At 41.5% G+C, this 14,854-nt stretch overlaps 1 protein-coding gene across 3 annotated transcripts; it reads left to right on the top strand.

The window, feature by feature from the left end:
* The first annotated feature begins 6,828 nt into the window (after nt 1-6,828).
* On the top strand, nt 6,829-11,287 carry LOC116222395. Of its 3 annotated transcripts, XM_031576219.2 has the most exons (6): nt 6,841-7,227; nt 8,292-8,443; nt 8,556-8,675; nt 8,924-8,948; nt 9,960-10,098; nt 10,412-11,287. In XM_031576219.2, the coding sequence occupies exons 1-6, from the start codon at nt 7,128-7,130 to the stop codon at nt 10,464-10,466; spliced, it is 591 nt and encodes a 196-aa protein (XP_031432079.1). In that variant the 5' UTR covers nt 6,841-7,127; the 3' UTR covers nt 10,467-11,287. The 3 variants fall into 3 exon arrangements, with proteins under 3 accessions (XP_031432078.1, XP_031432079.1, XP_031432080.1); XM_031576218.1 differs by lacking the exons at nt 8,924-8,948; nt 9,960-10,098; nt 10,412-11,287 and adding an exon at nt 9,012-9,942 and having other exon boundaries at nt 6,829-7,227; XM_031576220.2 differs by lacking the exons at nt 6,841-7,227; nt 8,924-8,948; nt 9,960-10,098; nt 10,412-11,287 and adding exons at nt 7,249-7,717; nt 9,012-9,942.
* Nucleotides 11,288-14,854: the final 3,567 nt, after the last annotated feature.

Raw genomic sequence — 14,854 nt, 5'->3', positions numbered from 1 at the left:
CTTGCAATGTCCTTTTGGTGCCTATCTGCGTAGTTTGAAGATGTGCGTCTTCCAAAACCGTGATTACGCATGTTCCTCCTGGGCGGGGGGTTACTTTATTTCCAGTCTGCGCCAGTCTGCAGACACATCCCTCAGGATCGCTGTGTTAGTCCTTTAATACTTAAGACAGTAGCCCACGGCAAGTTCAGAATCTTTCAGTGGTGCTATATTATCAATGTGCTGGACCTCTCAGACCAGAATTTGCATTTCAAAGGGCTACTTTATCGTAAGATAAGTTATACATGATGTTAGATCCCGCACTATGGAAAGGAATTCCTATTGGAAGTAAATGCGTTTCTCAAAGTGTGTGGCGCGCTGCACTGGTAGGGCGTAGAGACGTGACAGGTGCGAATGGACTCGATGAACAGGATATATATATATATATATATATTACCCCTGATCTGTGGCAATACTTTTCTTTCTAGACAATAGATTTTGATTGACGTCGGCGTATTAATTGCAGCGGGACAATTAAAAAATGGAGCATGAAAGTGTAGTTAGGGAGGTGTAGGCTACTGTTCCCGCTACGTGTTTTACAGTGTTGACGTAGTTGAACAGTCAGCCAAACTCGATTTAACGAGCCAGGTAGCGAGCGCCTTGCTCCTTTATTGATGAAACAGTGAAACTGTAATACACAAGGAACGGAAAATAGTTAGAAGGTATCTTAACTAAACACAGCAAGCTACTATTAGATTCATCACACCAAGAATCAGAGCAACAGCAGATAACAGCACAGCTGGCTGATAAGTGCTTACGTTAGCCACCAACGGGGTTATGAATTAATGGTGTGCTAACATATTAGAACGTAACGTAAATTACTAATAATTACATTTTACTTTCAACGAACTAACACAGTTCATAGAAATTAAACGTAGGTCACTTAAACATATCTATCACAGGGTGAGACAGCGAAAAAACGTAGTCATTGTTTTCGAAGGTGCGAGGAAAAGCATAACTTACTAGATATGTGCGTAACTATATTACTGTCACAGTTGTTCCCTATCCCACAAGACGAGTATTTTTGTGATGTAAAAGTCCCAGGCCCATGAGCTCAGGGGGCCCCTAAACCAGAGCCTCTGCATGAAGTTGCTGTTATAAACTTTGCTTGCTGTCAATTGTTTTTAGACTTTGTTTTTGTTAATATTAGATGTGGCTTAAATGTATCTCTTATTTGTGTTTGGAAGCGGTGTATTTTGTTACACGTCCAGGACCAAGGGCCCATGGTTTCATAATCCGTCCATGTGTGCATGGTGGTGGTGTGCCTGAGTGGCATTAGGACTGCAGAAAGTCTGAACTGTACAGTTCACCTGCAGGGTGATGGAACTGCTCTGTATAAGATCAGTGAACTACCAAAGCCCAACTGTGATGCTGACTGGGCTATCGACGTAAGAACAAATCTTGCTCATTTTCCTTTAGGTGGAAACTCTGCACGTAACAAAGTCTGTAACATAGTGTTTATCTTATTTTGTGTGCTTGTGTCCCTCTCTGTGTTAAGGGTACAGTTGTTGCCCATGAGGAAGGCTTCATTCCCCTGAAAAATGCTTATTTTTCTCCTTCTGACTCTCTTGACAGTGGCCCATTAAAGTCTCCTGCGATGGTAAGTAATGTGTAGCTTCTCTCTCTTCTCTCTCCCAATTCCCTGTGTTTTTTGTCAGAGCAGAGGGTGGAGCACTCATGCAGAGGTAGACTGGCAGCAGTAACATGTTTACTGAATTCCACAAACACACAGAAGGAGAAAATGAGGGGGGCAAGAGGCGTACACAAACAGCCCCTGAGGAGTGATACACAGAAATACGTTCACTTTTGACCTTCACAAGCTCTCAAATTTGTATTTTTAATCACTTTAAAAGGCGCCACATATAATGTTAGACGCCACAAGCAAAACAAAGGGCAAGAGGCGTACACAAACAGCCCCTGCGAAGGGCAAGAGGAGTACACAAACTGCCCCTGTAATACTCACAAGAATAATCAAATCTGTTGGACAATCCATAATGTGGTCAGACAATCTAAAGCTCAGTAGATCCACAAACACACGAACAGATAGATAGATAGATAAATACTTTATTAATCCCGTGGGGAATTTCTGGTGTCTTACAGCTCTCTCATATTTACAATAATTACAAACAGTATATACAGACAATACAATACAGTTATGTACAGTGTAGAATGTATAGTGCAAAACAGTGTAGTCATATAGTTATAGTTTTATGGCAGCTGGGACAAAGGACCTCCTGTGTCGCTCAGTCCGTGAACGTAGCGTGTTGAGCCGCCCGCTACGGAGGCTGCTGGACTGTCCTGCCAGGATACGGTGGAGGGGGTGGTTAACATTGCCCATGATGGCCAAGAGCTTGCTCCGCATCTGTCTCTCCACCACAGACCCCAGTGAGTCCAGATTCTGCCCCACCACTGAGCCCGCCTTTCTGACCAGCCTGTCCAGCCGCCCAGTGTCCCTCTTAGACATGTTGCCTCCCCAGCAGACTGCAGCATAGAAGAGCACGCTCGCCATAACTGATTGATAGAACATGAGCAGCATCTCCTTGCATACATCAAAGGACCTGAGTTTCCTCAGGAAGAACAACCTGCTCTGTCCCTTTTTGTATAGTGCACCTGCGTTAGCCGACCTGTTCAGCTTGTCGTCCAGATGCACCCCCAGGAACTTGTAGGTCTGCACCACCACGATGTCCTTGCCCTGGATGTTAATAGGCTGCAGATGTGGCTTAGACCTACGGTAGTCAATGACCAACTCCTTGGTCTTGCTGGTGTTCAGAAGATCGCTCCAGTCGCCGAAGGCTCTTATCAGGTCCCTGTACTCCCCCTCCTGCTCCTCCCTCACACACGCCACTATAGCCGTGTCGTCAGAATATTTCTAGACGTGACAGGACTCAGAATTGTAGATGAAGTCTGACGTGTAGAGGGTGAACAGGAACGGAGCCAGCACAGTCCCCTGCGGAGCCCCAGTGCTGCTCACAACTATATCAGAGGCACAGCTCCCCAGTCTGATAAACTGCGGCCGTCACAAACACACCATCATTTGCTGGCAGTTTGAGATCAAACCAATCCAAAAGGGCAACCCGTGTCATGTAGACAGAGACAGTATTTTATTAAATGTGTTTTGCTTGAGGCTGTGGTAGGTTGTATTAAAATATATATGTGATTGGCTTTATATATTACAGGCCCTGCCTCTTCAAGTCTGAGTGAGGCTCCACATGATGCCAACAAGCTGAATTGGCGAACCATTTTGGCTGGTGTCGTCATTGCCCTCCTTGCCCTCCTTTTCCACGCCCTCCTTGTCCTCGGCCTCCTTGTCCAGGCCCTCCTTGTCCTCGACCGCTTTGTCATCCTACCAGTTGGTGTCTGCTGGTGGAAAAAGAAGGGGTAAGGAACTGTTTCATCTTAAGATTTTATGTCAAACTCAGTGCTGTAAATGAGGATACTGACACAGTCGCTTGGTCTGAGACATAAGTAATTCCAGGTAATCAACATGTTGCTTCAGGAGCACAGAAGGGAGGGGTGTAATTTGATATTACTGTTCTTGCACGTATTCCCACATAATTCCAATTTGTGGGGTCAGGCCCATTTCAGCACCCAATCAACATCAATTATACATATGTACGCACGAGAAAATTAATCAAGGAAATGGAGAGAATTGACAGGATGAAAATGGTTACATTTCATACTTTCCTGTAGATGTTTCCAGCCGAAGGATGACAGCATCAGTATTGAAATGCCGTGAGCCAGCCAACCTCCATTATTACGGTGCCAGTACCCTCCAGTCCAACCTCTCCTTCGGGTCTTTTCTTTCAGTTTTTTATTGTTTATCATATCTCATTTAGAGAAGGCTTATGCTTACGTACTGCATTTAATGTATTCAAACTGCAATACTTTAGTGAAATGCTCAGGGTACTATGTGCTATGCACGCTGCTTTGTAGGATAGATTATGCACATAGTGTTCAACATGATACATGTTACTAGCAAGCTTTTTATTCCCCTGCACTCATACAGTTTCAACCCACCATGACACATTTCAAAAGCATCTGATGAAGGGCTGTTTTCTCAATACTGTAAATGCCATACATATAGTGGTCAAAATCAAACAGAAGGGAACACTCTAAGGTCAGTACAATGGAAAGGAAGGGAAGTTATTCACGAGCATTAAAAACCTATTTCATAAATGCAAACTGTAAACTATGATGTGACAGAGATGCCAGTGAGTCCCACTGAATGTGTATTTCAGATTAGCTTGTTTTTTAGGAGGGAAAGGTTAAAGGTTGAAATTACTTTGTTTGAGAATACTGTGTGTGTGTGTGTGTGTGTGTGTGTGTGTGTGTGTGTGTGTGTGTGTGTGTGTGTGTGTGTGTGTGTGTGTGTGTGTGTGTGTGTGTGTGTGTGTGTGTGTGTGTGTGTGTTTAAGTAGCAGAAAATGCATTACAGGCAATCCCCTTGGATAATATTATGAACCGTGAAGGTAGAGTGATGACAAAAGGTAAAGACAATCTCCTATGCATCAAATGTTGCCAGTCAGTCACCATCTTTTGAGCTGTGGAAGCCTTTGAGCTGTGCCAGTGAGCACACAATGAGTTAAAGCCTTTAGTGTAAATCAGTTCCGTTTCTATCCAAGAGAGCATGGCAAACTAACTCTTGTTTCGCAGTTATCAACATGGGTAACTCCAGCTTTGCTCTGGATTTTAACAATGAGTTAAGTGTAAATCAGTACTATTTCCAATCAACAGAGATGAGCTTGTAGTGTAAGAAAACTGTTCTGTGCAGTATGTGCCAGGAGCACCTTTACAAGGAGTAAACTGCAGTGCTTCTTTTGTTGTTCAAAACAATTACATTTGCTGTAGCTTGTCAGACATGTTTTATATACCCTAGCCATATCCATTTGAACTGACTGTTATATTGTTAATCAAGGTGTGTGATTTTGAGCCTGTAAAAGAGAGGCTCCTATGCTGCATATGTTGCCAGTCAGTCACCAGTTTTTGAGCTGTGGACGCGTCAAAGCTGTGCTAGTGGGCACACAATGAGTTAAACCCTTTAGTGTAAATCAGTACTGTTTCTAACCAAGAGAGCATAGCATACCAGCTGTTGTTTCGCAGTAATCAACGTGGATAACTCCAGCTTTGAAACTGCAGTAGACATTGCCATTAGTGCCTTAAAGCAAGCATAGCACTTTCAAACATGCACCTTTTTAGTGGTGGCTTGGCCAAAGGTAGAATGGTAGTGACAAGGGCTCCAGCTTTGTGTTGAACTGTGGAAGCTGACACTCAAAGCTGTGCCAGTGAGCACACTAAATGAGCAAGCATATATATATATATATAGTTTGATATATATTTATAATATTATAATTAGGTCATTAATAAGCTCTTATGAGCCGTTTATTATTATTATACATACATAGGGATGTCTTAAAGGCATTATTATCACAGGGATCGTGTTATCACAGGGATTACGTTATTATCACAGGGATGTCTTAGACTTCTTAGCAGTCCACTCGTCGATCCGTGTCATTCATGTGTGCGGATGTAAAGGTGCAAACAATCCGATGTCCAATGAGATGTTGAATGAATTCCGTGTTTTAAATGTTTTATTCCCAAGTGCATTACAAGCAGCTCACTTACACTGATTGAAAGATTTGATTGTGCTTATGGTGGGATGTGTTGATGTTTTGGTGGTGGGTCATTTAAATATAAGTATGTGAAATACTTATATGACATATGAATGAAATGAGATGAAAACATTCCCTGTTTTTAATTTTTTATTCCAAAGTGTATTACAAGCAGCTCACTCTCTGAATGATTGAATGATTTGAGTATGCTTTATATTTGAGTATTTTTTATATATATATATATATATATGTGTATAATATATGCCTCTATGAGTTTGCAATATGTAGTTGTAGTTGTCGAAACCCAAAACAACAATGCCTGTGCCATCTCTCTGATGCCATGATGAGAGGCCACATCACCGGTATTCCTGCACACTGCCTCTTCTCTTTGACACTGTCATTGTTTGTAGTTTTGTGGCCCTGAAACACCAATGGAAAAGTAGCAAAGTAGCCTTGTAGTTATAGAGAATAGTTGAATTACAGTCTTCTGAATCCTCAGTAAAGTTTCTTTCTGTTTACTTTTCATATTTGTTGCGTTGGTCAGTGTTGGTTTCTGTATTGTGTGCAGTTTTTATCCTGTTCAATTATATCCTATCCTATTATGGCACTGTTACATTAAACTTCTATATGGACATTTCTGCCTTTCCTGTCGATTATGTGTGAATAGACTAGCAATGTGTTGTGGGAATGGGCCCTCTGTTAAAATGAAATCAACCCTTGTACGTCGCTTTGGACGAAAGCGTCTGCTAAATGACTAAATGTAAATGTATTTCATTACCCCTTTTTTGACACGCATACAGGCTGAAACCTCAAGGTGTCGCAAAAGGTCAGGTTTGCACGACAAGAACTGAGACAATCTGACTGAACTTGAAAGGGCATGGTTTAAATACACAGAGTAACTAACAGATTCTGCTGCTGAGGAGATCTAGGCACAAAACTCAAAAAAGTAAAAACACTATATTGTCTTGTTCAATTGTCTGGGACGCATAAAAGTAACATTATAGGGCACGGGACACGTTTCGATTACTTACTCATCATTGACCGACTACTTATTATTTTTTCAAATGATCAATAGAAGTTTAAATGATGGAGTGAATAAAGTGCAATCAGAATACCAGCTTTGAACAGCTGGCCTGTGCATTACATACTGGACCATTGAGGTAAAACCATAAAGTAGTAGACAGTTTCCTTTGAATATGATGTGCTGTGGTCTACTGACATTTTGATTCATGTTATACAGCATTAATTAAAGTATATCATTCTGCAAACTGAGATGGATTAATTCCTTTTTAGCCAAATATTGCAGCAACGTCATACAGTGGTGTGATAAAATCTCCGGATGCGATCGCGTGACTCGGTGACGATGGGGAAGTTACAGACCTTCAAGTGAGGCTTCTTGCTTGCAGCATGAAATGGGAATCTTCTACACGTGCGAGACATTAGCTTGCGCCTAATGACATTATAGAAACTTTAAATGAATCGATGATTGGAGTGAATTTCAGTCTAAACGTTTATGAGTATCTTTTGCTTTTTGCGTTGTTTTGTATTCCTTTTAAACTCGGAATGATACTTCGTTGCACAGGTGAGTTGTTTTTACTTTTACATAAAAGCGTTATAGATTCTGTATGAAAAGGGCATATGGGCATAGTATCAGAAGTATGTTTTTTCTGTAACGACTTTATGTAGCTTGCTAACCTCTCGTCAGTAACAGTGCGTCGTCACATCTGATGCAATGTCTACGCAACGCTTTAGTTTTTTGGCTTTTTGTTGCATATCGAGACTGAATATCCCATAGTCATGAATAAGTGGGAGTGGGCTACAGGAGTGAACTACAGACAACGCATGTTGTCATTTCACGGTAGTAGCCAAATATTGCAGCAATGTCATACAGTGTTAATGTTATGATATCAACTATCGATCCGAGACATTAGCTTGTGCTTAATTAAATGAAAAAGACTTCAATTAAATCGCTGATTGGAGTGAATTTCAGTCTATGAGTTTATGAGTATCTTTTGCTTTTTGCGTTGTTGAGCGTATTTCTACTAAACTCGGAATGACACATCGAGGCACAGGTGAGCGGTGGGGGGGGGGGGCTTCTGGGGCTCAATCCCCTGATACAATGTCTACACAACGTTATTTAGCCTCGCCTTTTGTTGCGTATCTGCTTAGATGTTTGAGGATGTCTTCCAAATCCGTGATCACGCCTCTTCCTCTTCTGCAAACACTGATGTTTCTGATGCAATGTCACCTTTTTGTTGCGTATCTGCATAGTTTGAGGATAGGCGTCTTCCAAATCTGTGATCACGCCTGTTCCTCTTCTGCAAACACTGATGTCGGGGGGCGTACTTTATTTCTGAGAAACTGCTCTAGTCACAGCCCTCGGGATCACTGTGTTAGTCCTTTAGTACTTTAGACAGTAGCCCACGGCCAGTTCAGAAACTTCATAAAGTCTTTCAGTGGTGCTGTATTGTAATGTCATTTTAAAGGGCTACTTTATCGTAAGATAAGTTATACATTATGTTAGATCCCGCACTATGGAAAGGAATTCCTATTGGAAGTAAATACATAAGTTAGTATTTTTCTTTTTTGTAATTGTTGGCTTATAGTATGCATCTTTCCCTTTCTCATGCCCCCCCCCCCCCTTAGATGAATGGCTGGTGGTGGTGGTGGTGTGCCTGAGTGGGATTAGGGCTGCAGAAGGTCTGACCTGTACAGTTCACCCGCAGGGAGATGGATCTGCTCTTTATCAGATCAGTGCACCAGCAAAGCCCAACAGGGAATATGACTGGAAAATCAACGTAAGAACAAATCTTGCTCATTTTCCTATAGATGGAAACTCTGCACATAACAAAGTCTGTAATATATAATGTTTATCTATTTGTGTGTGCTTGTGTCCCTCTCTGTGTTAAGGGTATGGTTGTTGCCCATGAGGACGATTCTGACGGAACTATAGTGCTTAAGCACAATGGGACCTTTCTTCTTCTCAAAGCCCATCATTCGAATACCACCTATACAGTGGACACCGCAGAGGTATGATAGTGGGAGAAGTTTGCATCATTGAAGTGGGTTGGCAGTAGGGGTTGGAATCATACAGGATATCACAATTTTCACTCTTGAGTTATTATAGTCGATACATGGTTTTTCATTGATGACTCATTTGCTTTATAATATTAGTGTCATAGAGGACTTTATGTAATATGTTATTACGGTATAGTGAACCATAGTGAAAAATGCTTTATTCCCTCTTCTTATTTTTCTCCATCTGACTCTCTTGACAGGGGCGTGTTTCTGTCCCCTGCTATGGTGAGTAATGTGTAGCTTCTCTCTCTTCTCTATCCCAATACCCTGTGGTTTTTGCCAGAGCAGAGGATGGAGCACACACGCAGATGTAGACTGGCAGCAGTAACATGTTTACTGAATTCCACAAACACACAGAAGGAGAAAATGAGGGGGGCAAGAGGCGTACACAAACAGCCCCTGCGGAGGGCAAGAGGCGTACACAAACATCCCCTGAGGAAGGCAAGAGGCGTACACAAACATCCCCTGAGGGGGGCAAGAGGCGTACACAAACATCCCCTGAGGAAGGCAAGAGGCGTACACAAACAGCCCCTGTAATACTCTCAAGAAGAATCAAATCCATTGGACAATCCATAATGTTGTCAGACAAGCTAAAGCTCAGTAGATCCACAAACACACCAGTACTCATAGGCAGTTTGAGTTTAAACCAATCCAAAAGGGCAACCCGTGTCATAGTCAGACAAGCAACAGTTCAGTGGACAGGCAGTCAGGAGAGTCAGAGATAATCCGTGAGCCAAACGAGAGAAACCTAAACCACAAACCAGAAGTTGCTGAGGCAGTCCAGAAGAGTATTCCAACTAGCGAAAGTCCGGCCAGTAATCCAAGATGAAGGAGAACATCAGGAACATGTGAACTCATGACCAGGCGCTGTTGGTGCTGCGCGTCGGCCTTGTATTAAGCCCGCGAGACAAACCCCAAAGAACCGGTTGCCTCGCTGTGCCTGCCGCTCTACCGGGCAGCCCCGGTTGGCAGGGCGGAACGGTGGTACCGCGAGCCATGCCGGCTTCCAAGGGCCAGCTCCAGACAGCCCAGGAAGATCAGGATGTGAATTGTGGAATTCCTGGACCAGGGCAGCGTCCAGAATGTCACACCGAGGAATCCAGCACCTCTCTGTGACCGTGTTCTATAGAATTAGATTTCACATGTAGACAGAGACAATATTTTAATAAATGTGTTTTTTAGGGGGTGTGGTAGGTTGTATTAAAATAGATATGTGATTGGCTTTATCTATTACAGGCCCTTTAAGTCTGGGTGAGCCGCCACATGATGATGCCAACAAGTCAAATTGGGGAGCCATTTTGGCTGGTGTTGTCATTTCCCTCCTTGCCCTCCTTGTCATCCTACCAGTTGGCTTCTGCTGGTGGAAAAAGAAGGGGTAAGGAACTGTTTTAGTTTGAGATTTTTTTTGTGAAATTCAGTGCTGTAAATGAGGAAACTGACATGGTGGCTTGGACTGAGAAATGAACAGTTCTAGGCAATCAGCATTTTGCTTCAGAAGCACAGAAGGGAGGGGTGTAATTTGACATTACTATTCTTGCACGTATTCCCACAAGATTCCAACTTGTGGGGTCAGTCCCATTTCAGCACCCAATCAACATCAAATATACATAAGTACGCACGAGCAATTAATCAAGGAAATGGAAAGAATTGACAACGTGATAATGGTTACATTTTATTCTTCTCTGTAGATGTTTCCGGAAGAAAAAAAGGAGCAAGAAGATCCTGAGGCCTCTAAGCAGCTGAATGATGACAGCAGCAGTGATGGGATGTTGTGAGCCAGCCGACCCCCATTAATACGGTGCCAGTACCCTCCGGTCCAACCTCTCCTTCTGGTCTTTTCTTTCTGCCTTTTATTGTTTTTATTTGTCTCATTTTGAGGAGGCTTATGCCTAAGTACCGCATTTAATGTATTTAAACTGCAATACTTTAGTGAAATGCACAGGGTACTATGTGCTATGCAGCGCTGCTTTGTAGAATAGATTATGCACATAGTATTCAATATAATACATGTTACTAGTGAGCTTTTGCACTCATACAGTTTCAACCCACCAATGACACATTTCAAAAGCATCTGATGAAGGGCTGTTTTCTCAATACTGTAAATGCCATACATATAGTGGTCAAAGGCAAACACAAGGAAGCACTATAAGGTCAGTACACTAGAATGGAAGGGATTCACGAGCATTAAAAACCTATTTTCATTAATGCGAACTGCAAACTATGACATCACAGAGATGCCAGTAAGTCCCATGTGTAAACAAAACACTGAATGTGTATTTCAGATTAGCTTGTTTTTAGGAGGGAAGGGTTAAAGGTTGAAATTACTTTGTAGGGAGTGTGTGTGTGTGTGTGTGTGTGTGTGTGTGTGTGTGTGTGTGTGTGAGTGAGAGAGAGAGTGTGAAGTAGCAGAAAATGCATCCCCTTGGATAATATTATGAACCGTGAAGGTAGAGTGATGACAAAAGGGTAGACAATCTCAAATGTTGCTGAAATATACTTCTACGACTCCATACTCCGTGGTCACGCAGTTGCCTCGACAAACTCGTTTTCATTTATGGTTCTCTGACGGTTGTGGGTGTTGAAAAGCATCTTTTTTTAAAGAAGGAGGCACACCCAACAACGTAGATGGTCGTATTTGTACATAAAAGTTGTTTGTTTGACTTTTTTTTTCTTAGATTTTAAAAAAGTTACCGAGAAGTAGACAATGCAATGTAAAATACCCATTATTGCAACCCCAGGGAATTTGCGAGGTGTCTGAACCAGCTATCTAATGTTGGCATACTACTACCCACAAGGTAAACAGCGATGTATTGTATTGAGTCGGATAGTTAAAATTTGGGTGGTGCATGTCAGGCCACGGAGAGGTGCTCGGAGAGGGTTTGCACCGTCAGAGAGGTCTCTCAGTGTCTCTGTGTATCCGAAAACGGATGACCATAAAGCTGCCTTTAGTCGCCAGCTTTTGAGCTGTGGAAGTGTCAAAGCTGTGCCAGTGAGCACACAAGCCTTTAGAACTGTTTCAAACCGACATCGACGAGTGTAAGAAAACGGTTCTGGGCAGTATTTGCCAGGAGCACCTTTACATGGAATAAACTGCAGTGCTTCTTTTGTTCAAAACAATAACATTTGCTGTAGCTTGTCAGACATGTTTTATATACCCTAGCCATATCCATTTTAACTGACTGTTATATTGTTAATCAAGGTGTGTGATTTTGAGCCTGTAAAAAAAGAGGCTCTTATGTTGCAAATGTTGCCAGTCAGTCACCAGCTTTTAAGCTGTGGAAGCGTCAAAGCTGTGCCAGTGAGCACACAATGAGTTAAACCCTTTAGTGTAAATCAGTACTGTTTCTAACCAAGAGAGCCTAGCATACTAACTCTTGTTTCACAGTAATCAATGTGGACTCCAGCTTTGCTCTGGGCTTTGGAAGGAGAGACTCAGTGAACACAAAACGAGTTGAACCCTGTAGTGGAAATCAATACCGGTTATGACCCAGGTGCCGTGTTATTACAACTATTATATACGTATTGTTATTTTTAGAAATAGGTGAAGCAGAACTCTGCTGAGACTCTGACAATCTGAGGAGCAGAAGAGATCAGTTCTATTTTCTCTAGAAATAAAAGTAGAAATTAAAGAAATAAGAAACACTAATGCTAATAAGGAGAGAAAATAAAGACAGATGTTTTGTGAAACAACTAAAGTGCCTAAAAATTTTACCTAAAACTTTTATGTATGTTTCTCAATTGATCCAAATTATTGAAAAGCTGATGCGATCTTGTCAGTACTGCAATCTTGTTTTAGTTGGATTAAGTAAAAGTGCCTCCATTTTGTCATCATATGAAATTCTCCACCCGCTTTCATTTTGAGAGTGCAGAGATCTGGTTCAATTCATGCGTCTCAATTTAATGTATCCAGACTAAATCGCCACTCAAAACTGATTTTGTAGTGTGGCAATCACTGACATCACTCAGGTATATTTAAACTTAGGAGATTATTCTTACCCCAATTATGTGTGTTTGTGTGAGTGTTTGTGTTGTAATAGTGTTGTCATTGTTGCTGTTTAGTTTGTTAGGATTTGTTACGTCACTGCATTACAGGGTAGGACAAAAACATGATCTCTTAGTAAGCAGGAATGAAAAGCTAGAATGCGTTACTGTTTGACTAACCCCAAGATGTTGTAATTGGAGAACTGTAAATACCTCCTCGAGGTCAGCCAGGGTTGCAAATGTGTAATATTATCCACTTCCTTGTTATGATCTAGCGTGCCTTAACCACTTACACATACAACTTGTCATGACTCACTGTTTAGTTTGTGGATACACATACAGTACTGCAAGTGAGGAATGAAATGACATATATGAGACATTTGTGGCATTGGATTGATGGCACAACACATCTCTTTGTCAGCCAAAGGATACAGAAACTGCAGTGGACATTGCCATTAGTGCCTTAGAGCAAGCATGGCACTTTAAAACATGCACCTTTTCAGTGGTGGCTTGGCCAAAGGTAGAATGGTAGTGACAAGGGCTCCAGCTTTGTGTTGAACTGTGGAAGCTGACACTCAAAGCTGTGCCAGTGAGCACACTAAATGAGCAAGCAGCTCTTCAAGCCGTTATCATCACAGGGATCACGGTATTATCACAGGGATGTCTTAGACTTCTTAGCTATAGATATATATATATATAATATATGCCTCTTGAAATGTGCAATATGTAGTTGTAGTTGTCAAAACCCAAAACCACAATACCGGTGCCATCCCTCTGAGGCCATGATGAGAGGGCACATCACCGCTATTCTTGCACACTGCCTCTTCTCTTTGACACTGCCATTGTTTGTAGTTTTGTGGCCCTGAAACACCACTGGAAAACTCTCTAGCAAAGAATCCAGATGCACAGAATCCACTTTTAAACAGCTTTTAAGTCCTTGAGAACAGCATTTTTTGTTCGCTCTAAAAGGACTTGACAATAAAACCCACATATTGCACTTTTAAGAGTTAAAGTTTGATATATATTTATAATATTTATAATAATATAATAAGGTCATTAATAAGCTCTTAAGAGCTATTTGTTATTATACATACATACATTCCACATATTTTACTGTTTTCCCTGAGATCATGAAGAACAGTTGAATTACAGTCTTCTGAATCCAAAGTAAAGTTTCTTTCTGTTAACTTTTTATATTTGTTGTGTTGGTCAGAGTTGGTTTCTGTATTGTGTGCATTCTTTCTCCTGTTCAATTGTGTCCTATCATGGCACTGTTACATTAAACTTCTATATGGACATTTCTGCCTTTCCTGTCGATTTTGTATGAATGGACTAGCAATGTGTTGTGGGAATGGGCCCGCTGTTAAAATGAAATCAACCCTTGTACGTCGCTTTGGACAAAAGCGTCTGCTAAATGACTAAATGTAAATGTATTTCATTACCCCTTTTTTGACACGCATACAGGCTGAAACCTCAAGGTGTCGCAAAAGGTCAGGTTGGCACGACAAGAACTGAGACAATCTGACTGAACTTGAAAGGGCATGGTTTAAATACACAAGTAACTAACAGATTCTGCTGCTGAGGAGATCTAGGCACAAAACTCAAAAAAGTAAAAACACTATATTGTCTTGTTCAATTGTCTGGGACCGAAAAGTAACATTACAGGGCACGGGACACGTTTCGATTACTTACTCATCATTTACCGACTACTTATTATTTTTTCAAATAATCAAAAGAAGTTTAAATGACCGAGTAAATAAAGTGCAATCAGAATAACAGCTTTGAACAGCTGTGCATTACATACTGGACCATTGAGGTAAAAGCAAGTAGTATACAGTTTCCTTTGAATGTCATGTGCTGTGGTCTACTGACATTTTTATACAATTTATACAGCATTAATTAAAGTATCTCATTTAGCAAACTGAGATGGATTGATTCCTATTTCGCCAAATATTGCAGATATGTCATTGTTACGACCCAGCTCCTGAGCCTCAGAGAGACTTAGAGTGTACACATTTTTTATTTATTTCTATACAACACAAAATAGTGAATGCAAAACACCAGGACCAAACACATGGTGTTCACCAGCCTCCAAAGCACGGTGAGAATGCAAGGCCTTTTCTGAGGGCGACCAGCAATGGCTTCCTGGA

This window comes from Clupea harengus, chromosome 11, assembly GCF_900700415.2.
Source record: "Clupea harengus chromosome 11, Ch_v2.0.2, whole genome shotgun sequence".
NCBI classification, from domain to species: Eukaryota; Metazoa; Chordata; class Actinopteri; order Clupeiformes; family Clupeidae; genus Clupea; species Clupea harengus.
This window is presented reverse-complemented; position numbering and strand designations above follow the sequence as displayed.

What these genes read in the sequence shown, in the direction of transcription:
- LOC116222395 (XM_031576218.1), top strand. Translation starts at nt 7,128, where the DNA reads ATGATTGGAGTGAATTTCAGTCTAAACGTTTATGAGTATCTTTTGCTT. An exon ending in AATATGACTGGAAAATCAAC is followed by an intron (nt 8,444 to 8,555) that starts GTAAGAACAAAT and finishes CTCTGTGTTAAG; the next exon opens with GGTATGGTTGTTGCCCATGA. An exon ending in ATACAGTGGACACCGCAGAG is followed by an intron (nt 8,676 to 9,011) that starts GTATGATAGTGG and finishes TTGCCAGAGCAG; the next exon opens with AGGATGGAGCACACACGCAG.